The 27,838-nt window shown below is 36.1% G+C and overlaps 1 protein-coding gene across 2 annotated transcripts in view; it reads right to left on the bottom strand.

Moving 5' to 3' along the window:
• Positions 1 to 27,838, bottom strand: part of ntrk2a (neurotrophic tyrosine kinase, receptor, type 2a) — an 89,562-nt gene that overhangs the window by 47,125 nt on the left and 14,599 nt on the right. For both annotated transcript variants that reach the window (XM_041227107.1, XM_041227108.1), the window contains exons 9-11: positions 25,654 to 25,677; positions 24,704 to 24,762; positions 23,940 to 24,039 (exon numbers count right to left, since the gene is read on the bottom strand). In XM_041227107.1, the coding sequence (XP_041083041.1) occupies positions 23,940 to 24,039; positions 24,704 to 24,762; positions 25,654 to 25,677 (183 nt within the window). The remainder of the gene's footprint in view (positions 1 to 23,939; positions 24,040 to 24,703; positions 24,763 to 25,653; positions 25,678 to 27,838) is intronic.

The raw sequence follows: 27,838 nt of genomic DNA, 5'->3' as shown, positions 1-27,838 counted from the left end.
CTGATAGTTCTCATCCCATCAGTGTCATTGCCCTGGTGGAAAGAAAAGTGGCAAACAAATGTACTATTTCCAGACACCAGCTAGTTAATAGAGATAAAGACTAACCCCATAGGGGCAGGAAACAAACAGATACACAGGAGCCAGATGGGTTTATCTCTCATGCACCTGACTTGTCAGATGCACCAGAGTCCCTGAATACTTCCACAGTATGCATAACAGTTGTCTAAAACTACACAAATAGGTAAAGAAACTTTTAAATATCATATATTTTATTTCTTATTATTATGAGGTACACTACTGCTACATGTAAATATTCACTTTATTATACTTATTGTCAATACTATTTGTAAAAAGCAAATTCTAAACAGTAATGTAAAAATATGCATCAAACGGACAGATGTCCTAGGATTCTTTATACTATCACTCACTTTAATACCGGAATTTGAACTAGATTTTTGTCCCCATTTCGTTTCGGCTACAGTTCCGAACAGCTGATTTCATTCCATTCCGGTTCGAACTAAATGAAATACTGTTAATACCAGTGTCGCGGGAAATAACTTAGCCGTGAAATAAGTTAGCGTTTGCCTTTTGAGCCTTTCTGCGCACGCGCCAATTTTAGAATTTAAAAGCAAGGTTAAGCCGTCTCCATTTTCTGTCTGTAAACTTTAATTCAGAAAATTGTTTTACTTTTAAAACAGTTGTCAAGATCTTTATTAAAGCTACGTTATATGTGGTTAAAATCGAAAAAACATTGTTAGAATATTAATAACACTTTTTAGTGCATCATGTTGTATTTTATTTAATAATAACGGTTAACTTTAAGCTGCTACAAAGTCGTGGTCGTGCGATGTGCGATTTATTTTTATGTGCAATTATTGTTGTGTAAAATCGTTATAATAACACTTTTAAATAATATGACAATATATATTATTTAACATTCCCAGTTTAAACCATCATCAGAGTTGTCATTTTACGTTTGTAATCGCCGGATATTTACATTATAGGTTATTTGTACAAATATTACCGAAAGAGAAATGTATACGATATTCTGTATATTATCAGAAACAATTCATCATTAAGATGTATTTTTATGTGCAATTAGATTATTACAGCTGTCAAGTCACAAATCTAAAAGCAATGTTGAATTTCATTAGCTGGCTATGATGTAATGTATGGAGCGCCATTTGTGCCAGAACTATCCAGCCATTAATCTGTCAACTTGTTTGTCAATTTCTTTGTCAATTTGTGAATTAGTCAGTTTGTCCAGCAATTTATCCATAAATTTGTCAATTCATACAGTAATTCATAAATGTATTTGTCAATTAATCTAATAATTAATTAATTTGTCAATTCATTAATACAAAATTCTGTACGGACATGCAAATTTACAATCAACCTGACAAACTTCCAACTACCAATCTTACACTTTGTAGAAAACACTGCAACCTTGTTAGCCAATGAGAACACACACTAATATTTTAACCAATGAAAATCCAGCCCCACTCAAAACTGCTTTAGTCAATAATATTGCAGTTTATTAAAAGGGTATTTCAAAAATATTCTATTTAGCAAGATACCTGACTCCCCTGATTTTCATTGGAGACTTGTGTCTCACTGCGTGCAAAGCACTGTGGTTTATAGAGTTTGACTGAAAAAAATATTCTATGGAGAGTCAGTGGAGGCATAAGAAATGTTGTTGGTTTTCACCATGTTAAAAAAAAAAATGCATCACACTTTTGAAGTAGATTTCAAATTTGCCCAACGCCTTTTGAAGAAAACAGCAACATTAGCAAATTATGACAATACGTAGTTATTATGAAAAATGCTATTCGTTGGCGCATGCGCAGAAACATCGCTCTAAAGAAGCGTATTGATTAAATCATTTAACAGTCTGGTAACACTGGTTACTTCAGAAATACATAACATTACAACATTAAATATTATCAAGACACAGCAATATAGTACAGTAAACAAACTACCGGTAGCTACTAGGACAAAGTAGGTAAAAAAAGGGTAATGTTCATCCTTATATTTGTTATAAAATAATTTCACAAATAATTAACATACACAAAAATAGTAATAAAATATATCTGATATGATGTAGCTTTTAAATTTCCCATTACCCGCATCCGAAAGCTGTCAAATGATATTATTATCAATGACGTATGCGATCAGCAGTAACTGTATTTACTGCACATGCGCCGCGGAACAGGACAGTGCTCAGAAAATAGCATTTTTCATAATAATTACGTATTGTCATAATTTGCTAATGTTGCCGTTTTCCGCGGAGTCGAGTATCTTGTTAAATAGAATATCTTTTGAAACGCCCTTCTAATAAACTGCAATATTATTGGCTGAAGTAGTTTTGAGTATTAAAATTTTAGTGTGTGGTCCCATTGGCAAGAAAGGTTGCAGGGTTTTCGGCACAGCGCGAGATTAGCAGTTGGAAGTTTGTCTTGAGTATCGTTTTCATTCCAGAATGTAATAAAATTAATTTGGTTTTGTTTTTTGTTTCCGTTCTATAAGAAATGTTGGAATGTAAGAATGGGTTGCATCGAAAGGATTAATTACATTTGGAATCATTTAGTTGCAGCTACTGAACAGGTACACTAAATGTGCCTACTTGATTAAAACAGCCATCTGTTTTTCTCTGCTGTTTTTTAGCATTCAAAAGAATAAATTACATGCCAATTATTTTTATTCATAATATAGTGTAGTGTGCACGGGAGAAGGCAGCAGCAGGGCTGGTAGGTGACATAATCACATACAAAGACATTATAGCTGGCTCTTTTGTACAGAATCCCAGGTTTGCGCCCACCCTCAGCCTGTATGTGGATTGCCTCACCCTGTGTGATGCGCCTGCCTGCGGGAGCCAGGATCGCTACAATATCATCAGTTATTGAGGGTTTGTGGGGTTTTTTGATGGTCAGTCTGATCTTTTAAATATCGAATAAGAGATTTTAAATTGAAACATTAGAAATCAATTTACCTAAAATGCATATATAAATCAAATGCCTGAACATGTTCACCAATCTTAACCACTGCCCCAGTTCTCTTGTTTCTAATTGATTGCCCAGTCCCTAAGAGACAAACCTTGTGACACATAACAAATTAAAATGAGAGCTAGGAAAACATTCATTAGGGAGCTGAAAGTCTGGGACTCAAAATTGCAAACGTTAAGGTTGTAAAGTGATGACTGAAAGTTATAAAAAAAAAAAAAAAGAGCGCATAAGATATGACATAAAAAAAAACAGAAAAATTTATTAATTTTCATATTGAGACAGAAACTGTGGAAACCTTATCTCCTATACTGTTTCCCAAGGCAGGGACTAGGAATTTCCCATGGACTAATGCCAACACTGGACCAAATAATAAGAAGATATTATTGTTAATACTGTTATTCTCTACAACACATTTTTCTATTGGGCAAAATTACATTTTAATTACAAATGACAACACACCATATTTAGTATTAATCTATAATTTCTAGCAGAAGAAATATTTTATAATCTATGGTAACAGCAGTTAGAATATTGTTACGAGGCACAGAGCTTGTTTGTTTAGATGCTGTCTGTCAAAACAAAAGATTTGAATACAAAATGTATACTGCATATAGATTACTCCCAAGGGCCGGTTCAAGACATCACACATTGTTAAGGGTTGAACTAGTGAAAGATCAGATATTCAGGTACTGGAATCGTTTCAAATTTGATTTCTTTAACTGGTAGTAGATAGTTCTATACAATAATTTCTCTATATGAAGACTGTCCAGTGATAGCACTTAGAAATAGCAGATTCATGGTTTGGGTGTGTGGTTCTAAAAGGCAAAATCAACAGTAAACCTAGCTATCTTATCCAGTTGCCATAGTAATCTAATGCATTTGGTTTCAGAAAGGTAAGAAGCAAATTACAGAACACTCATTTTAATGAAAGCCACACACATACTAAAACAGAAATGACACAACACAATGATAATATGTAGGTATTTTATTTTATTAGCTTATTTAAAAAAAAGGTTTACAATCCTTGCAATTTCAACTATGTGTGTGTATAAAAAATTATAAAACTATACAATATCATTAAATATTATCACTCAGTATAAAAAGATATTAAAAAAAAAAATGTTTTCACCCATTATGAGTAACATATTATTAAAAAGTCACAGTTTTAAAAAAAACACTCCTAACATGAAATACTGTACTAATATTATGGCTTCCGGTTGACTTTTGTGATATCATTTTGTAGTTTCTTTGATTAGATTTTAAGTAATGCAAAACATTTGGCCATAGTTGTACAGTGTATGTTATACCTCAATAGTTAAGGGATATTGTAAATGGATATTCTGCATGTTGAATAATAATATGATGTGTACATGCTGGATCAGACTTATTGCGTGTTATCGATAGTCCACTTATATTTAGGCATATAATATTCAAGATGGTTTTCCTAACTATAAACACCACTGACTTTGTGGAATGCACACACACACACACACACACACACACATTACCAGCATATATTAATCATTTTCAAAGTAAAAACTTATATTTAAGGGCTTCTTGATATGAAAACTGTCTTGTATCTGGGTTTTGGGTAGAAGTTGATATGAATTATTATGGACACCATAGAAGTTAAAGTATTCAAGTCGTTCCACAGGAATTAAAGGGTTTTATATCAAGTACATTTTTAAAACATTTAATTTCTTACATGTTTAATATACTATTAAGTGTGTTGTACATGATTAATTAGTAACCATGAGTATTAGTAACCACGATAATGATATAAACAGAAACAACAATATCATGCAAAACACACATAATCACATAATATATAATTGGTGTACATAGTATAATATGTATTAGTATATATTATATATAGTATATATATATATATATATATATATATATATAAGGATATATATATATATATATATATATATTTAAGATGCAATAGTGATGCCATCCTAACCTACCTGTGGTATTTGCTTCCCATTGTGTCTTGGTAATGATCACATCATCTTTTGCCATGAACACTTCCGATATTACAGTTTACTGTCCTAATTTACTTCTGAATCACCCAGCAGACATGTCTATGCATTCCTTTAAACTCTGTGGTATACTAAACATACTGCAAGCCTTGGATTACAAGATGAATGGTCTTTTATAGTGAAAGCATGTGTGATGAAATGAGTTGTGGTACACATCTATATCAATTCTCTGTGAATTTAAAAACTCTACTGTTACCTCCTTAGTAAGTGTCAAGAAGCAGTGGTCTCTGTGAGAAACCAGTAGTGACATTATCACTATATATTCAAAAACACAGACTTACACATTCTGGATCATATGTAGCGTAGCTTGGTAGATATATCTTAATGCCTTGTGTTATTTTACTATATATATATATATATATATATATATATATATATATATAATTTATATTATAACAATTTTTAGTTAATGTAAGTTGTGTTCAACACAATGTTAGACATAATATTTAAGCATAAAAGCAGAGGGATCACACGTCGAATGTCCAGGTTTGTGAGTCAGGCTATCTCGGGAGAGTAACGAATAAAGTAGTTGGTAGGTGACCTCACAATAACTTTAGTTTGTTTTGGATTTTCTTGTGCTGACAACAAAAATAAATAAATAAATAAATAAATAAAATGATTTACATTTAAAAATAAGATGCTGAAATAAAAAAAAGTGGTAAAAGAAACATCTCACAAATGAAATGGTGTTTATAATGTCAAAACAACTGAAAATAACAAAACCAGTGTTTACCTTTCATTTCTTCTAAAATACAGTAGTCTCATTAGAGCATTGACTATTTTACCACAAACTAATCTGAACTAAGAGCAGTGATGTATAAGAGCTTGGTGTGAGCTCTGCAATGTCTTTACCGTGTTCCATCAGGATGAGCCATATTCATTGTGTTACAGCTGGGAGTGTACCCACTTCCTAGTTCAACATAAATATAAACCAGTGCAGACACATACAGTACAGGGGGTCTTCATAGTCCCATGATAAGTGCATAGTAAGGGAAAGGTTATACTAGAATAACATATTGGTGAAGATTGGTGCAAAATCAAGGCTTATCCTGCTCCAGCTGTGCTCTATTACATGTAATGTCAAAAGGAAAATACCAAATAAAGCATTCATGTTCCGTCAGTCTTTTGTCAAGCTGCATTTGGAAGCTATAGCCAAACCACCTGGAAGTCTGATCTTGTGAGGTCTCCAAAGCTGAGCCAGGCAGGTTATGGTCAGTACTTGGATGTAGGACACTGCTGTAGGAAGTGCAGCTGTTAAACCACAGTCCTATTTACTTGTGGTCTACATAATGTATTGCTCTTCTTATCACAAAAACAAGTCCACTCTTCCCCAAATCACCACCTTAAATGAGTCTGTGCTGTTAGCAGCTGAATGAATGGGAAAGGTGAAGGGAATGTTCACGTCTGGATTGCTTGGTTTGATCTAGCTTCAATAATTTCAAGGTTGTATGTAGAATTATTCTGGTTCCTACTGGAGTAGCTGTACTACCTTTATAACAATGTTACCATAGTAACAGCATAGCAAAGTATAATAAAGCATAATGAAATCATGTTAAAGCACAGATAAGCATTGTAAGCCCAGAGAGGTATGGTAAAGCATATTAAAGAAAGATGTTGAACCAGGGTAAACTATGATTAATGCATAGTATAGCCATGGGAAAATCAAGGTAAAGCTGCAAGTAATATACACAGTAGCAACTTCATTGAACCATATACAGGGTATGTAATCAAGCATTTTGGTTGCAGTTATAAACTGGAGTTTTTCGCTTCCCGCAATCAAAACTAATTCACAAATTGGAATGTGTCTACATCTGGCAGTAATGAGTGTTTGACTGTGGTCAGACATGATTAAGGTAAAACAGTATACAGCTACAGTAGAAAGGAAACAGATGTGGAAATGGACATTAGGGGTATAATGATATACTATAGTCACAATGCAATACATATCACAATGTCCAGGTGACTGTATAAAACATAATGTATGTGATGGTTCTGATGGACTACTTTCTGTAATAAACTAGAAATGATGGACTGTTTTGTCAAAAGTCATATATTCATACCAACTATAAACAACTTTTATTTATCATTAGAATCACATTTAGTAGACTACAAGTAGATTTGTAGTGCTTTTTGTTATGTTTCAAAGGAAATAATCGAAGGACGTATCACTTTAACAATTCAACTGAATCCTATATCTCTACCACAGGTCTCCTGAGTTAATAACTTTAGACCCAAAAGTATATAAATAATTAATACCATACACTATTCCCAAACTGACACTGGAGGCTGTGCTTCCTGAATAGCAGCTGTTTAATATATAACAAAACTGAACAAAGATATAAGAAATCCAAGAATATTCCAAAAATGAAATCAAGTCATTTTTTTTTTTTTTTCACCTTCACCTAAGAAACCTTTAAGTGAACTAAATATAAAATCTGACATTCGAGTAGCTGCGGTGCCCATTGCAGGGGTTTGATCAGTTGAAATATAGTCAGGAAATACAGTCCTATTCAATTATTTCAAATATTGTAAATTAAATGTAGATGAATACAACCAGTAATCACATGTTTAGGCAACAGTTGCCATATGCCAAGTTCTGTTGTGTAATTTTGATTGTCAGTGTATTAATCAACCTTTAGATTTTCACATACTTACCATTACAGAAAACAATGTTACCTTTCTAACCTTTTTGTATGCCATATCTTTTACTATCTATATTAGTAGTCCAAAATACATCCTTCTTAAATAAATAATAATAATGAGGCTTTGAGTTACGAGCCAACAACAACACAAAACACACTTGGGTAATTAAAGTAAAACGGTACGGCATTTCCGTCAAAGTATTTTCATAAATTCTGAATTGTCAGTCTGTTTTACTTCCTACATGGTTCAGATGTATTTTTTTAAGTTAAAAGCATGATAGAAATCTTCATAGGCATCCAAAAAGAAAAAAGAAATGGCAACACAAACTATCTTATATGTTACCATATAGAGAAATCTTCTCTACAACCATTTTGTAACATCAATGTTCACATTTCTATGCATCCTCTCAATGAAGCTGAAAACCATAGTGTAGCAGGGCAGGGGCCGTGCACATGAAGAGGGTTTTTTGTATAAATGTATATTGTAAATACTGTGAATTATTGTAACTGTTGTAATTAATAAATTAGGTGCCTGACACTCCTGGGAGAGCCTGCCTGCTGTGTGCGATTGCTAGCTGTGGATTATTAATCTGCAGGTAGGTGTGGGGTAAGCGGGGCGGCAGGTATGAAAAGGTCCTGCTTATTTACCTCAGGGCTGCTGCAAAGCCAAAGGGCTGAACATTGCCCATGCTACCCAGACAAAGAGAGCGAAACATCTTGCTGAAAGCCTCCGATCGGCGTGAGGGGAAACCAGGCTCGGAGCCAAAAGAAGAAACCGCCGACCGTCGGGCGAGTGGCCAGAGTCGGGTTTTGTTTATTGAACAGAGAAGATTAGTTCAGGGATTTCAGACCTCTCCAAAGTATGTGAATGCGAGATGAATAAGTGGGATTTCCATGTATTAGGAGCAGCACATGTCGTTTTCACAGCTCCTTTTATTTTAGCATTTTATTTTTGTTTATGTACAATCCCCTGTATGTCTGCCATTGCTGGTAGTATCATGTGAGCTGTAGTCTGTGTCTCTGTAAATATGTTAAGGTCCAGCATATGCATCTTCATGTAAACATGTAAAGCCAAGGCCTTGTCTGGTTTGTGCATTTCAAAGACCCTGTGAATCTTGCTAATGGAAGTAGGTTTCCAACCTAGTGAAGGGTTTAATCAGGTTTACTTTTAACTGCTCCATCAATGACAGGTCCCTTTTAATGACATAATTGGAAAAAGGAAGTTACTGTATGTACCTCATAGAAATCTACACTGAGTGTACAAAACATTAGGAACACCTTCCAAATATTGAGTTGCACCCACTTTTGCCGTGGAACAGCCTCAATTCATCGGGGCATGGACTCTACAAGGTGTCGAAAGCGTTCCACAGGGATGCTGGCCCATGTTGACTCCAATGCTTCCCACAGTTGTGTCAAGTTGGCTGGTAGTGGATCTCTACTCCGAATAGCTCATTCCATCTCATCTTACAGATGCTTAATTGGATTGAGATCTAGTGACTGGGCAGGCCACTGCAGTAAACTGAATTCACTGTCATGTTCGTGGAACCATTCCTGGACAATCCTAGCCTTGTGGCATGGGACATTATCCTGCTGAAAAAATCCATTAGCAGATGGATACACTGCTGCCATGAAGGGATGCACCTGATTGGCAATGATGCTCAGATATCCTGTGGCATTCAAACGTTGCTCCACTTTTATCAAGGGCCCAATGTGTGCCATGAAAACCCCACACCATCACACCACCACCACCAGCCTGCAATGTTGACATGCAGCTTGATGGATGCATGTACTCATGTGGTTTTCTCCATACCCTAGTCCTCCCATCAGCATGAAACAGCAGGAACTGGGATTCATCAGACCAGGCAATGTTTTTCCAATCCATCAGTGTCCAGTGTTTTTGTTCCTTAGCCCACTGCAACCGCAGTTTCTTGTGTTTTGCTGAAAGAAGTGGAACTCTGTTAGGTCGTCGACTGCAATACCCCATTCATGGCAAGGTATGACGAGTTGTGCATTCTTTTATGGGTCTTTTGGCACCAATGTTGTACTGGACTGTCAGTTGACTAACTATAGCCCATCTGTTGCTCTGCACAGTTCGTGTCAGCCTCCTTTGGCCTCTTTCATCAATGAGCCATTTTCGACCACTGGCCTGCCATTGGCTGGATGTCCTTTGGGTGGTGGACCATCCTTGATACACATGGGAAACTGCTGAGCGAGAAAAACCCAGCAGCATTGCAGTTCTTGACACACTCAAACCAGCGTGCCTGGCACTTACTACCATATCCCGTTCAAAGGCACTTAAACCTTTTGTCTTGCCCATTTACCCGCTGAATGGCACACATAAATAATCCATGTCTCAATTGTGTCAAAGCTTAAAAATCCTTCTTTAACCCGTCTCCCCTTCATCTACACTGATTGATTTAACAGGTTACATCAATAAGGGATCATAGCTTTCACCTTGATTCACCCTGTCAGTCTATTTCATGGAAAGAGCAGGTGTTCCTAATGTTTTGTACACAGTGTAGTATTCCTCTGTTTTCCGCAAGAATGTTCAATAGCCATTTCCTCCAAGTAAGTCTGCTTTGCTTGTTGCTTTTTATATTGATTAGCATTGCATAAGGACAAACAGAAGTACACACCTTGCTTCAAATATCTGGTGTTTTCCTACAAAAGTCATCCACATCGCACAAACTCTGTAAATTATTCTAAAAATGGAGCTGTGAACTTTTTATGGGTTATCTGACCTGATCTTCTTCAAAATAACTGACTTGGCAGCAATTAATTAAATATGGTAAACACCTCTTGTCAGTTTCTGTCATAAAGTTGACAGAACAAAATGTGTTCCTCCTTTATGTTAAAGTACAATTCATTAAAGGACTAAAATTTAACATGATCAGTTTTAATCTCAATATAATCTTGTATCCAATTAATGTTGACACAATCAAGTTAAAAACATTGATCAAGCAGTAAAATATTGGGATAGCACTGTCAATTTTCCAGGAATATTCAGTCAATCCCTATGAAAGTTTAATAAGAGTGATAATGTACAGTTAAAGCATGTTGAAGCATAGATAAACACTGTAAAGCCCAGATAGGTATGGCAAGGCCTATTAAAAAACTTTGAAAACCATGGTAAACTAAGTAAATGAATCGTATAACCATGGGAAAAGAATAGGAAACCTGTAAACTTACTGCACACGACTTTTATAAGGGTTGTTCCAGGAAAGGTTGTGGCAGGTACCCATGAACAAAAAGCTTTTTGTTATCTACAGCTATGGCCAAAAGTGTAGCATCACCTAGAATTTTAGGATTGAGACAAAAAAATAACTATATGAACATAATTTAGATCTTTTATTTAACATCATGTATCTATGAGTACCACACATAAGTCAAAGTTAGCCTGGTATAACAGACTGTAATACATGAGTTGCATGGCTATGGAAAGAATTTAGGGTCAGATTTTAAAGGTCTTAGGTCTAGTAATAAATCCCACATTTGTTTATCTTACGACACAAGAATTAAGTACATAAAATTCAGATTTTCTATTACTAGATTTATTTTATCTTACTGTAGAAAAGCAAATATTTGTGGAAAAAAAATCCAAAATCATTAGCTCCTTCCAAAAAAAAAAACCTTTAAAGAACCATTTATGATTGGTACCTTCTAATAACCAGTTTATGTCACTAGAAATTGGTTCTATTTTCAGGACCAGTTATCACTTACAGTATAATTTACCACAGTTTACCAATCATTAAGACATTTACTAATTATCAACAATATACCTTTAACACTGGCAATAAAATAAAAAATGTGCAATGGTTTAAGTTAATAAAGTAGTAAATAAAGTAGTAAAGCATTTTAACATCGACTTTTAAAACACCTCTACTCTTTACTGTTATGTAAGCCTAATTTGATGTTTCCATGAAACAAACAAAAAAAGGAATAAAACGTAACCATCTCTTGTGCATTCTGACGATGTTAGCACCAGCACTGCCCTGCTAGAATACTATGACTAAGACTGAGTCAAACATTTCAGTAATGTGAAATGTAATGGTGCTTCCGGTAAGTCCTTGAGAATTCAATCTATTAAGGAAGATGCTGTCAGTTAATTACATTGTGAGATCTGTGTAGAACAAAATGTGCTTACAACATAACCACAGTTAAGCACATGACTTCATAAAATCTGCTGAGCTGGGATCAATGTGCAGTATGCCAAACTTAGTCTAGCAGAGGCTTCTAAATGCCATCACGCACAATGAACTGTCACTAAGCCTTAAACCAGCAGGTAGTTTGTATAAACCAGGGTTCACGAGGTGAGTTTTATGACGTTTTAAAGTAGGCTGCACTACCCAGCATGTCAGAAACATTCACCCTTGCCACTTCTTTGATGATGTCGATTGCCATGACCTATATCTACAGTATGTACGTGTAAAAATGTAATTTTGACATACACACGGACAGAAAGGCAACTACATATACTACATGCTTCACCATGACGGAATAAGCGCTTCTCTAGTATACTGTAGTAACTGTATACACCTCAGATTATGATACACTCAACAATGTATATGCAAAACTCTAAGTGTGAGAAACGTATGACCACCTCTAATATACATCCCTCAGTGGAGGATTAGACACATTAAAAAAGGTAATAACATTATTGCTTGTAATGAAATAATTATTACTTGCCCATTTACCACACTTTAGATGCTACACTTAATATTTTATTACATAATGGTTAGTGTTTTATTGTGCAAAGATCAATGTTAAAATTTGAATAAGTAATGCATTACTGGAGCATCAAAAGCAATTGTATCTATTGCTTTTTAATAAGCATATTCCATCTACAGTGCTGTGAAAAAGTATTTGCCCCCTATCTGATTTTCTGCATTTTTGCATATTTTTGATCTTCAATAAAAATCTAATATTACATAAAAGGGACGGTGAGTGAACAAATAACATAAAATTTTGATACTTATTCCATTTATTTATTAAAGAAAGTTATGCAACACCCAATGCCTCTGTGTGAAAAAGTAATCACCCCCTTAGACTCAATAACTGGTTACTCCACCTTTAGCAGCAATAACTGCAACCAAACGCTTCCTGTAGTTATTGATCAGTCTCTCACAACGCCGTGGAGGAATTTTGGACCACTCCTTCATGCAGAACTGCTTCAACTCAGTGACATTTGTGGGTTTTCAAGCATAAACTGCTCATTTCAGTTCCTGCCACAACATCTCAATGGGGTTTAGGTCTGGACTTTGACTAGACCATTCCAAAACTTTAAATTTCTTGTTCTTCAACCATTCTGTGTAGACTTGCTTGTTTGTTTTGGATCATTGTCTTGATGTATGACCCAGCTGCGCATCAGCTTCAGCTCACGGATGGATGGTCTCACATTCTCCTATAGAATTCTCTGATACAGAGCAGAATTCATGGTTTCGTCAATGATGGCAAGTCGTCCAGGTCCTGATGCAGCAAAGCATCCCCAAATCATGACACTACCACCACCATGCTTGACAGTTGGTATAAGGTTCTTACTGTGGAATGCAGTGTTCGGTTTTCGCCAGATATAACGGGGCCCACGTTGGCCAAAAAGTTCCACTTTTGACTCATCTATCCATAGAACATTGTTCCAGAACTCTTGAGGATCATCCAGGTTCTTTTTGGCAAACTTAAGCATTCATGTTCTTCTTAGTGAGCAGTGGTTTCCGCCTTGCTACTCTGCCATGAATCCCATTTTTGCCCTTTCTGATGGTGGAGTCATGAACACTGACATTAACCAAGGTGAGAGAGGCCTGCAGATCCCTGGATATTGTTCTACGGTTCTTTGTGACTTCCTGGACAAAATTACACCTTGCACAATATGGCTCTGACTGTGGTTTGGTGGAGCTCCAGAGCCTTAAAAATGGCTTTGTAACCCTTTCCAGACTGATAGACATTAACTTTTTTCCGGAGGTCTTCAGGAATTTCTTTTGATCGGGGCATGATGTGCCTCTAGAACCTGTGTGCTGACAACTTCACTCTGATGGTAAGGGCCAAAGTTAGTCAGATTTATATTTGGCACAGCTGGCCCAAATCAGGCCTGATTGTTAACCAAAGTATTCAAACAGCTGACCCTAATTATCCCTTAATTGGGTTGAGTTAACTAGGGGGCAAGAACTTTTTCACACCTGAAGATTGCATGTTTGATTACCTTGCACACCAAACAAATGAAAGAAGCACCAAACTTTGGTGTCACTTTTTCTCTCAGACTCCCTCTATATACTAATTCAACCAACAAAAAGATCTGACCAAATTCAATGTGAATAATGTGCAAAAATGCAGAAAATCAGACGGGGGGGACGGGGGGGGGGGGGGGGGGGATACTTTTTTCACAGCACTGATATCTATATATATATATATAGGGATGGGCTAAATACAGCGGTTCCCAATAATTTTTATTTAAGGTCTCACTGAACTGACACTTCAATCAGGTTGTGCTGTGTGTATAATATCCAAAGTTCTTTCAATTAAAAATCTAATTGTCACCTTTTAATCTGCAGACAGGTGAGTTTCACATGGCCAATGCAGATCCACATTATAAACACACAAGCATAACAATAGTGTATAATGTCTTCATTTACGGTTAAAAAAAACAAAAACAAATGGAACCGACATTTAATTTGAATATGGTGATGCTCTTAAATTATGTCATTAGGTTCTGCAGAGTGCTTTCAATTCAAAAGGAATTGTCGGCTTTTAACTGGACAATTATCACCATGTATGTTTTGCCTCATCTCAATTTAAAACTTTTAAAGCTCACCATCAATAGATCGAAGAATTGTAATGAGAGGGATTTTTTTAAAACCCTACCTAAAAACATTACACACTATTTTTATGCTTGTGTGTTTATAATGTGGATCTGCATTAGCCATGTGAAACTCACCTGTTTACAGATTAAAAGGCGGCAGTTTGTTTATAATTGAAAGCACTTTGGAGATTATACACACAGCACAACCCGACTGTGTGATTTAAAAGTTTAACTGGCTTTGAATAGAAATGTGTCAGTTCAGTGAGACATTAAAGGAAAATTATTCGGAACCTCTGTATTCATCAGATCCCTAATATACAGTGCCTATAGAAAGTCTACACCCCCTTTCAAAATTTTCACCTTTTGCTGCCTTATAGCCAAGAACTAAAATGCATTTATCTACACATCCTACCCAAGTGAAAAAGATATTCTAGAAATGTGTAGAAAATTAATTAAAAATGAAAAAACTGAAATAGCTTGGTTGGATAAGTGTCCACCCCCCCTTGTAATATCAATCCTGAATTAGCTCAGGTGTAACCAATCACCTTCAAAATCACACATCAAGTTAAGTGGCCTCCACCTGTGTTAAATTGTAGTGATTCACATGATTTCAGGATAAAGTCAACAGTTCCTGTAGGTTCCCTGTGCTGGGTAGTACATTTCAAAGCAAAGACTCAACCATGAGCATGAAGGCGCTTTCAAAAGAACTCTGGGACAAAGTTGTTGATAGGCACAGATCAGGGGATGGGTATAAAAGGCCTTGAATATTCCTGAGAGTACAGTCAAAATGATTATTAAGAAGTGGAAGGTGTATGGCACCACCAAGACCCTCCCTGGATCAGGTCGTCCCTCCAAACTGAATGACCGAGCAAGAAGGAGACTAATCAGGGAGGCTACCAAGAGACCAATGGCAACTTTGCAAGAGCTACAGGCTTTTATGGCCAAGACTGGTAAAAGTGTGCATGTGACAACGATATCCCAAACACTTCACAAATCTGGCCTGTATGGTAGGGTGGCAAGAAGGAAGCCATAACTCAAGAAAACCCACCTTGCATCCTGTTTGGAGTATGCAAAAAAACACTCAGGAGATTCTGTAGCCATGTGGCAAAATTGAACTTTTTGGTCTAAATGCAACGTGTTATGTTTGGCACAAACCCAACACAGCGCAAAACCCATAGAACACCATCCCTATTGTGAAGCATGGTGGTGGCAGCATCATGTTAAGGGGATGTTTCTCATCGGCAGGGACTAGGGTCCTTATCAGGATAGAAGGGAAAATGAATGGAGCAAAGAGAAGTCAGGACAGGACAGAGTTTCTGCAAGTAAGCTGAAACTGGGACAGAAGTACACTATATACACTATATATATATATATATATATATATATATATATATATTATATATATATATATATATATATATATATATGCAGAAGTATTCACCTCCCTGCAAAGTTTTCACATTTTGTTGGGACCTGAGCGTACTCCACAACACTTTCAAATTAGACTTTACATCTAGAATCTACACAAACTACTCCACATTGATAAAGTTAAAAAATGCATATAGAATATAAATAAGTAAGATTTACAGAGAAAAAAATGATTAATCTCAGTTGCATAAGTATTCAACCTCTTTGCTACTGCAGCCCCAAATCAGCTCAGGTACAAATGGTTTGTTTGAAAGGTCACAAAAATGAGTGAAATAGTTTCAGCCTGTGTGTATTCAAAGTGGTTTAACTTGTAGATAATTTCCCTCAGGTATATAAACACTTTCAATCTGCAACTCATATAGTGATCCAAGAAAGCAACCACGAAGACGAAGGAGCTTTAGAAACAAGTCAGGAATAAAGTGGTAGAGAGGCACAAAGCAGGAGAAGGGTACAAGAGGCGTTGATTATCCCTCTCAGCACAGTGAAGTCCATAATTAAGAAGGCGAAGATGCATCATACCACCCAGACACTATGATCAGGTTGCCCTCCCAAACTGAGCAGCCGGGCAAGCAGGAAACTGGTTCAGGATGTAACTCTGAAGCCAACAATGACCTCGAGAGATCTGCAAAGTTCTGTGTCTGAGATGGGAGTCAGTTTTCACACATCAACAATAAGCCAGTCCCTACACAAAGCTGGCCTGTATGGATAGATGGCAAGAAAAAAGCCATTACTCAAAAAGCCTCATCTTAAAGCACATACAGAGTTTGCGAAAAAGCATGTAGATGATACTCCAGACATGTGGAAAAAGGTTTAGTGGTCAGATGAAACAAAAATGTAACTTTTCAGTCTAAATTCCAAGCGTTACGTCTGGCGCAAGTCCAAAACTGCACATCACCCAGTCAACACCATCCCAACTCTCAAGCAAGGTGGTGGCAGCATCATGTTATGAGGATGCTCCTCTTCAGCAGGGGCTGGGAAGCTTGTTAGGATAGAGAGGAGAATGGATGGTGCAAAGTACAGGCGAATCCTTGAGGAAAACCAGTTTGAGTCAGCCAAGACTCGGAAACTGGGGAGGAAATTCACATTTCAGCAGGGCAATGACCCAAAACAGAAAGCCAAAGCCACACTGGAGTGGTTGAGCAAGAAGAGCCTTCATGTTCTTGAGTGGCCCAGACCAAGTCTTGACTTGAATCCAATCAAAAATTTATGGTGAGATTTGAAGATTGCAGTCCATCGACGATTTCTAACAAACTTATCAGAACTAGAGCAATTTTCCCATGACAATGGGCAAAAGTTTCACCATCCTACTGTGCAAAGCTAGTAGAGACCTATGCAACTTTGAATAAAAAAAAAATAAAGGTTTGTTTGAAAACCTGTGCATACTTTATTTGCAATTCAACAAAACGTGACATTATTGGTAGGGAGTGAATACTTCTGCAAACCACTGTTTATATATATATATATATATATATATATATATATATATATATTATATATATATATATATATATATATATATATATATATATATATATAGTGCCTATAGAAAGTCTATACCCCTTTGAACTTTTTTCACATTTTCTTGTGTCAATGTCTCAGAGTTTCATGCATTTAAATGAGGATTTTTTTCCACTTATCTACACACCATACTCCACACTGTTAAGGGGAAAAAAGTTTTTAATGAGAAAAAATTTAATATTAAAAATACAAAACTGAAAGATCATATTTGGATAAGTCTCCACCCCTCCTGAGTTAATACTTGGTGGAAGCACCTTTGGCAGCAATTACAGCTGTGAGTCTGTTAGGATAGGTCTCTACCAACTTTGCACACCTACATTTGGCAATATTTGACCATTCTTCTTTACAAAACTGTTCAAGCACTGTCAAGTTCCTTGGGGAGCGCTGATGGACAGCAATCTTCAAGTCATGCCACATATTTTTGATTGGATTTAGGTCGGGGCTCTGACTGGGCCACTCAAGAACATTTACCTTTTTCGTTTCTTAGCCACTCTAGTGTAGCTTTGGCTGTGTGCTTTGGGTTGTTGTCATGCTGAAAGGTGAACTTCCATCTCAGTTTCAGCTTTCTTGCAGAGGGCAGCAGGTTTTCCTCAAGGACTTATCTGTACTTTGCTCCATTCATTTTCCTTTCTATCCTGATTAGTGCCCCAGTCCCTGCCAATGAGAAACATCCCCATAGCATGATGCAGCCACCACCATGCTTCACAGTAGGGATGGTGTTCTTTGGGTGATGCGGTGTGTTGGGTTTGCACCAAAAATAAAGATTTGCATTTAGGCCAAAAAGTTGCCTTTTAGTTTTTCAGACCACAAAACTTTTTGCTACACCGCTACAGAATCTCCTGATTTTTTGCATACTTCAAATGGGATTCAAGGTAAAATACAGGCCAGATTTGTGGAGTGCTTGGGATATTGTTGTCACATGCAATATTTGACCAGTCTTGGCCATAAAAGTTTGTCACTCTTGTAAAGTTGTCATTGGCCTCTTGGTTGCCTCTCTGATCAGTATCCTTCTTGCTCGGTCAACCAGACTGTAGGGACAGTCTGTTCTAGGCAGGGTCTTGGTAGTGCCATACACCTTCCACATCTTAATAATCGTCTTGACCGTGCTCCAAGGGATATTCAAGGCTTTTTCAAGGCCCCTGATCTGTGCCTTTCAACAACTTTGTCCCGGAGATCTTTTGAAAGCTCCTTGGTGTTCATGGTTGAGTCTTTGCTTTGAAATGCACTGCCCAGCAATGGGAACCTATAGGAACTGTTGAATTTATCCTGAAATCATGTGAATCACTACAATTTAACATAGGTGGAGGTCACTTAACTTGGTGTGTGATTTTTAAGGTGATTGGATACACCTGTGCCAATTTAGGATTGCTATTACAAGGGGGGAGGGTGGAAACTTAACCAACCAAGCTATTTCAGTTTTTATTTTTAAATAGTTTTCTATAAATTTCTAGAATATTTTTTTCACTTTGAAGTTGTGGGGTAGGAAGGGTAGATAAATGAAAAAAAAAAATTGAATGCATTTTATATCCATGCTATAAGGCAACAAAAGGTGAACATTTTGAAAGGGGGTGTGGGCTTTCTATAGGCACTGTATATATAGTATATATATATTATATATATATATATATATATATATATATATATATATATATATATATATATATATATTACACACACCACACACACACACACACACACACACACACACACAGTGGCTTGCAAAAGTATTCAGACCCCTGACCAATTCTCTCATATTACTGAATTACAAATGGTACATTGAAATTTCGTTCTGTTTGATATTTTATTTTTAAACACTGAAACTCAGAATCAATTATTGTAAGGTGACATTGGTTTTATGTTGGGAAATATTTTTAAGAAAAATAAAAAACTGAAATATCTTGCTTGCATAAGTATTCAACCCCTGTGCTGTGGAAGCTCCCAGTTTGCACCGATGAAAGAAATTGCCCTAACGAGGACACAATTACCTTACCATTGGCCTCCACCTGTGAACCATTAAAGTTGCTGTCACATTTTCTGGATAAAAACCCCACTGTTGAAGGATCATTGGTAAGGCTGTGAATCTGAAGGAAAATAAAGACCAAAGAGCATTCTACAGAAGTTAGAGATAAAGTAATACAAATGCATAGATTACGGAAAGGGTACAAAATAATATCCAAGTGTTTGGATATCCCAGTGAGCACAGTTGGATCAATAATCAGGAAGTGGAAGCTGCATCACACCACCCAGGCACTGCCAAGAAAAGGCCGTCCCTCAAAACTCAGCGCTCAAACAAGAAGGAGACTTGTGAGAGAAGCCTCAGAGAGGCCAACAATCACTTTGAAGGAGCTGCAGAGTTCAGTGGCTGGGAGTGGTGTAATGGTGCACCAGTCAACCATAACAAGAGCTCTGCATAACACTGGCCTGTATGGGAGGGTGGCAAGAAAGAAGCCGTTACTCAAAAAGTACCATCTGAAAGCACGTCTGGAGTTTGCCAGAAAGCATGAGAGTGACCCAGATGCGATGTGGGAAAAGGTTTTGTGGTCAGATGAGACCAAGATAGAGCTTTTTGGCCAAAACTCAAAGCGCTATGTGTGGCGCAAACCTAACACTGCCCATGCCTCAAGACACACCATCCCTACAGTGAAGTATGGTGGTGGCAGCATCATGCTGTGGGGATGCTTCTCATCAGCAGGGACTGGGTATCTTGTTACAATTGAAGGAAGAATGGATGGCGCAAAATACAGGAAAATACTGCAAGAGAATCTGCTTCAGTCTGTTAAAAAACTGAAGCTTGGGAGGAAATTTACCTTTCAGCAGGACAATGATCCCAAGCACAAGGCCAAAGCAACACTGGAGTGGCTCAAGAACAAAAAGGTGAATGTCCTACAGTGGCCCAGTCAAAGTCCTGATCTCAATCCCATTGAGAATCTGTGGCACTATTTGAAAATTGAGATCCACAAGCGTCGTCCAACCAACCTGAACAACCTGGAGCAAATCTGCCAAGCAGAATTTGCCAAAATCACTCCGACACTGTGTGCAAAGCTGGTACATACTTACCCCAAAAGATTTAAAGCTGTTATTGCAGCGAAAGGTGGCTCTACCAAATATTAATGTGTGGGGTTGATTACTTATGTAAACAAGATATTTCAGTTTTTTATTTTTCTTAAAAATATTTCCCAACATAAAAGCAATGTCACCTGATTCTGAATTTCAGTGTTTTAAATTAAAATATCAAACAGAATGAAATTTCAATGTACCATTTGTAATTCAGTAATATGAGAGAATTGGTCAGGGGTCTGAATACTTTTGCATATGTATGTATATACACACACACACACACACACACACACACACAAGCTAATTCCATTCCACCTAAGAGCAAACATTGGTTCTGAAGTGCTACAGATACAACAGAACAAATAGATCACACCACAGAAATGATAACTCTGGGAAATGTCAATCAAATTGTATCCTATGTAGATTCTCTCCCATGCTCCCATGTCAGAAATATCATACTGTAGAGAAGTGGCTACTGTGTCTGTGACTGACTGTAAAAGCATGTAACAGGAAAGCTCTTGCAGCAGTGAGTTCAACAAAAAACAGGACACCGTTTTTGTGCATTGCCTCATGACTTTAAGAAAATATTCTAAAAACATTCCTGAAGCTTCCTTAGGATCTGAAGATATATCAACTTGATAAAATATGACTGCAGTTTTTGTTCGACATCAAACAATATCTTTAAGACTGTAAATCATAGCGGCGCCAAGAAAACATGCCACCATAGATTATTTTTTGCAATCACATACTAGATAAGGGCAAATATATACCTAATAAACTGCAGTGATTGTGCTGCCCTAGAAGCAACATAATCCAAAATATTACCCATGTTAAGTACCAATGTGCTCTAGAAGATATTGCGGGACATTGGGATGGTAGAGTCATTTGTGACCTTGAGAGTGATTTATTGATTAGCCAGCACTCCTTCGAACGGAGAGAAAGCTGAAACCGGTCCTCCTGAATCATTAATGAATTGGTATGCTTCTACTTCACTCCAGTGTACCTCCAGTACCCTTTCTAAGGGCTTACTCCCACACACCTTGCCTAACAGAGAAAACACAGGCTGCATCCAAGAGCATGGAAAAGTAATGTGCTAATGCACTAAAGAGAGTCAGTGCCCTTCTTCTGACCAATTGTTGTGTGTTCAAAAGACAACTAAATGCCTCAGTAAGGTCAAGTTTCAACAACTATAGTAAGTAAGTTTTCAAGGTTCAACAACTATATTGTAAGTTTCAAGTTGGAGTCAACCTTCAACGTATAATATATATATATATATATATATATAGATATCGTATTATATATATACTTATATATTATTTACATCTATTATACACACACACACACACACACACACACACACACACACACACACACACACACACACTTTACTATAAGAAGGACAGGCTTGTTTTTTGCACTAAATGTCCTTTCTATTATATTGTTCAATAATGTATACTGTCTCCCAGTAAACACATTTAGAGGGAGTTAATCCACTAGTTCAAGGTGAAAGTTTCTTAGCACAGGTGAAATCTAATCCAGATTGCTTTTACACAGCCTCAACAAAAGGAGTGCTTTGCTCTAATAAGATTGTGGGCTTCTGCTGACACAATTGATAAGTGGCCTGTTTAGACATGCATTTAAAAATAGAACCTGATGCCCCATTAAAATCTCATTTTTCTGTTCCATATTTAGCATAGTCAATCTATAAATCTAACGCCAGCAAAAATAAATAAATAGTAAATACAGAGAAATCAGCAGAAAATAAAATGATATTAATCACAAATGATCATTTGGCCTGATAAAAATATCAAGGGCTTGCTTTTTAAATAATACACACTTTAATTAATCTTGTAAACCTCTGGTTGTTCCTGCTAGGTGGCTACCTTAACAATACATGAAACAAATGAAACTGCTATTTTGTCTACAGTATAGAATTGAGCAAGTTCTTAAATCTCAATACAACAAAGGGACACAGTAGACTACGTAAAACAATAATGATTGAAAACGAAGACCTTCCATTCTATTTCATAGGCTTGGATGATTCAACGTGTAAAGTTTTCCAAAAGCAATAGGTCCGAATTATCCACACTGTCCTTGATGGGTTGGGCTCCAAGGGGAAATTAGTATATTGCCCATTGACCCATGTAAAGAAGTGAACTTCCTTGTTACATCGAACATGCACTAAAAGATGTACTTGTTTCTTAGAAAGAGTATTAAATTAACACTTCAGGATCATGCTGTATGTAAAAAGTTGGTGCAACTCAGAAATATAGGGCAAGTATTTAAATATAGCAATAATACAAACACATGTTTACAACATAATTAACAAATCAACTTTTTTTTCTATTTTTCCAGGATCCTCTTCTCTTATAGGAATTTTAGAAGTGCTGTAACTACAGCATTGAAGCTGCTGCCCACCTGCATGCTTTTATATTAAGAAAAGCAAATCCTTGTGAACATAAGATGTATTACTTTAAATATACAGCACATTTCTATGCAAGCAATTACCCAGCAGGCTCAATGCAAAGAGTTGTATTGCATCATAGCTGTGAAAGCTTGTACTGATACTGTGCATACCAATAGCCTATGCAACAGCCCAAGGGCACACATATAAAATGCTTTGGTCCACACCAGTCAAGAATCAAGGCAAATCAGTGGAGGTAACTTGCAATTACCATATAATTAATTACCGAGATCTCAGAAGTATCCCTGCCCCCCTGCCCCCACCCACACCCCCTTCTCCCCCGATCGTGATGTTATTAAGGTCTACCAAACATACCTTTGGAACTCATAGAAAAAATCCAGTGTTAAAGACAAATAATGTGGTCAACAGTACAAAGACATGTAAGGATCACAATGCTACTATGTGCATCAGTTAACCCCCAACCAATATCAGATATTCTCTTCGAATGCAGATAACGAAATCCAACTATACCAAAATAGCCATCCAAGATTAGGCATTTTGCCATCAGATGCACTTTTTAAGATAAAAAAAAAAAAAATAACACACCTCTTTATAACAACATATATCACATTATTTTACAAGTATCTAGGGTTATAGCTAGATATTTGTCCTGATTAGCTTAAATTAAGTGGTGCTCAGTTCTGTATTTTCAGGTTGGCCAATGGTGAACACATTACGATAGCCATTCCAGCCTGTACTTTCTTGCTGCACTGAGTATTCACATCACAAACTGAACTTGTTAAGAACATTGTTTTTCATTTTAAATGCTTATCCCTGGTAAAAATCATTCTACATTGCTAATTGAGAATTATCATTACATAAATAAACCTGGCTGTTAAATGAAGCACTGCGGAAAGATTATCTGAAGCGATACAGTCACACAGGAATAAAATGAGACAGTTTCCGTAAACATTTCTGTTAACTTTCCACAGCTGTTCCATTTTCAGTTATTTATAGTTAAATACTAATCACTGTAAAAATGGCATATCCTACCTTTAATTCCAAATTTGGAGTTCCTTCCAAATTTCAGGACGATCAACATCAACACAAATCCTATGAACGCCACAGCAGCAACGCCTACCACTACATACACCTGAAAACAGCATGAGTGAGTTCATGAGTGAATATACTTTATTGTAATCTTATCCTCCGGCCTGAACACTAATCATTTTTTTAGTGTTTTAATAAAATGTTGGTTTTATGTGCAAGTACAATTTACACTATTGTTGCATGAGCTAGCATTAGGATTAATCTAGGTAGTGCCGACATATACTATATCTAGTTTGCCATATTGAGTCAGTTGTTTAAGTCTGATACTTATTTCAGAACTTTTACTTTTCACTTGCTTTAAAAATGGGCCCCTATCTGATGAATCTGTTGAGGAAAGCTACAATAGTGACCTGACCTGCGTTCCATCTTTAACTAAAAAGAGAATCAGTTACATTATCAGGGCATGTTATAAAGATTACATTTTGTTATAGTAAAATTATGGTATTGAAAATATGTACAGAATCATGTAGCGTTCCAATTGATAAGATTAAACAGTGCGGATATTAACCTAGTTAATTATTATGTTATTTTTTATTGTGTGAGCAATTGAATAAAGGTGTACGTTAAAAAAACAGCCAACTAGGCAGGTCCTTTCAGGTATAGTCTCTTTGTATAAGTCGGTGTTCTTCCATCTAGGAACACTGCTAAATAATAGAGGCTTTCTGCGCAGTACTACATACCAAATGCCTTAGCTTACAAATACTTACAGCAATGCTGTCTGGTTCCACATCTGGAACACTGGTGGGTGCAGGATCAGAGGTATAGTCTGTATAAGAGAAACAAATCCAGGTTCAGACTTTCTGCAGTTATAAATATATATATATATATATATCTATATATATATATATATATATATATATATATATATATATATATATAATATATATACTATATATATATATTAAAGAAAAACATCACTATCAATGTTCCTGAAGAAATGAAAACAAATGAAAACATATTTATGTATATAAAATAACAGTCCACAATATGGACATTGAGGGGCAAACACACTGTTTTCAATATTGATGTTGCCAGGTAACAAACCATGATGATTTATTTTGACAACCTCTGAGACAACCTTTTTTTATTTACTTGTTTCTGCTCTACAAAACTACCTGCGCGAAGAGACTTCTGAGAGCTCTTTCCAGCTATGCAACTGAATACAGCCGTTATTTCTGAGGGGTGCACTCCAAGCTAAATTAGATGGATCTTGACTGAAGAAGGCACTTAGGAGTATCACATTTCTGCTATGCTCCTTTTTTGTGCACCATATTGACAGCTTATGAATATATATTTTTCTGTGCTAGCTGAAGCCATTTAACATTTTTTGTCTTGATTAGTTGAAGTGTTAGATTCCTGAGCATTCCTGTACATCTTATTTTACCCTAAATGTTGCATCAACAATGCTAGGTTTGCTATACTTGAAGCAAATCTATTTATTTCTGTATTCTTTATTTGATTAAAAAAAAAAAAAAGTAAAACAGCTACTTATTTCTATATTCTACATTTCAGGTAGTTCTGGAAGTAATATTAATGTGTATGCATACACTTGCCAAATTGGTTGGGATATAAGGATAATGATCCAAACCATTTTTGGGGGACATTTTGCATTTTTCAATTGATTTTTTAAAATGTTGTTATGCCCAACCAAACTTACCATAATAAGGAGGTTCTGTGGAATCTACAAAACAAAAATAAAAAAATAAAAATGTTAGACTGAGCCTAGAGCTAACTGTGATAAACACTTACATATTTCCTATTTTTGAAGACATCAACAAAAAAGTCTGCATACAAAAATGTTTTTGTAACATATGATATATCACACAATAATCCATTGTGTGGTCAAAACAATAAATAGTTTTGGTTGAATATATCTAGAATATTAAAATCAAATACATTGAAAAATAATTTTACCTGTAATAACCTATACCCTTTCATACAAGTAGTATTTGTATTTTTTCTGCAAACCACAAAAATGGTGTTCAGCGGTGGTGATCACTATGTTGTGTAATACTCGTCAAAATATGTGAAGACCAACTTGGACTTCAGGCAGATATTGTATACTCTGTCACAGTTTGCACTAAGACGATGTGTCTGGTTTCAACCAGGCCAGTGTTCTTATCAGTTTTGGCCAGGCCAGTGCTTCAAGTATAGACTTGCAGCACCTCTTTCTCTTCTGGGACAAAAAGCTCTGGCATTTGGAATCTGATGAGCAGCCAAAAATGAGAGAACAGTGGCCTGGTAAATTCTAGCAGGTGTATAGTTTCAACCTCCCAACACAGCAGCCAGGCTATTTACAACAGCACCATTCAGGCAGAGGACAATTGGCTAAATACCATTTGCTAGAAAAAGGTTTTAGTTAACTTCAGTATGTGAACTTGGAAGCATGCTTTCTTCAGGTGACCATCTTGCATAGTTTCATTGATTCTGATGTTCTGACACTGAAAGTGTCAACAATCCCCTGGCTATTTGGTGGTTCAAAGCCAACAACAATTTTTGCGTGATTGAAGTTTCAAGAGTGAGTCCTTCTGGTTGCTCGTCTCGTACAACTTGGATTTCATGCAATAACCTCCTTGATTGCAGAGGCACCAGAAATAGAGGCTAAACCATCTTGACTTTTTGCTTCAGGTGTGGTAAACATGAGTTCACATTGGATGACTCCACCCTCAAATGTGTCATAAAACTATTGTACAGATAATAATAATATTGAATGGTAGCAAGTAGACGTGAAGAAGCTAGCTACATATGTCAAAGCCACTGGAGCACCTGCTAAATACTATACTATAACCATAAGCTTTAAACTATTGTACCTCAAAAATGAACCAGGAAAAATCATCTGTTTACTGTAGTAGCCTTTAGGCCTGTCCTTTTACCTGCAAAGTATCATATTCACAACTCATATAACTCTACAGTTATGAAATACTTTCTGTCCTTTTGTCTACAATGTGGTTACTTCCTGAAACCACCTTTGCCAAAGTCGTGTGTTGCTGTAAACTCAAATTATATTACACCTGTAATGTCAGGCCCACAGTTGTACCTTCCTAAAACCAAATTCATTCTTCCAATCATAAAATAGTGTGGGAGGGCATCAAACTTGGGTTATTTTGTGTATCATATATCATATGTTAGTCATTCATTCCAATATATAAAATATATATATATGTATATTTATATTATATATATATACTATTTATTATATATATATAATATATATATATATATAGATATAGATATAGAGATAGATACTATAGATATATAGATAGATAGATAGATAGGTAGATAGGTTAGATAGATAGATAGATAGATAAACATGGCTTTAAGGCAATAATTCATATCTATAACTATTCAGACTGTTACAGTATTTACTGTTTTTGAGACTTTTTCTATTCAAAATAAATAACTAATAATAATAGTAAAAATAACTGAAATGGTTAATTTCATTGATACTAATATGTATATAAGTAGAAAGTGTCACTGGCTTGGTTTACATTGAGAATAAAAATGTAAAATCCTTTATCCATTGTCATGACAATATGATGTAGCACACACATTCCTCAAGCTGTAGAAAGTGCGTGACAAAAATATGGTGCAGCTAAAAAGGGTGGGCAAACCGCCTTCTCACACTAAAAAGGGTGGGTAGATCACCTTCTCACACTACAAAGGGTGGGTAAATCGGTAAATCGCACTGGATTAAAGTGATATTTTACAATGTGATACTTTGTACTGTGATTTTGTAACAATTGTCTGCTAAGAAAATAATAATAATAATAATAATAATAATAATAATAATAATAATAATAATAATAATAATAATAATTTCTACATGGCCAAACAAAGGGCCT

Source organism: Polyodon spathula, chromosome 2, assembly GCF_017654505.1.
Source record: "Polyodon spathula isolate WHYD16114869_AA chromosome 2, ASM1765450v1, whole genome shotgun sequence".
NCBI classification, from domain to species: Eukaryota; Metazoa; Chordata; class Actinopteri; order Acipenseriformes; family Polyodontidae; genus Polyodon; species Polyodon spathula.
This window is presented reverse-complemented; position numbering and strand designations above follow the sequence as displayed.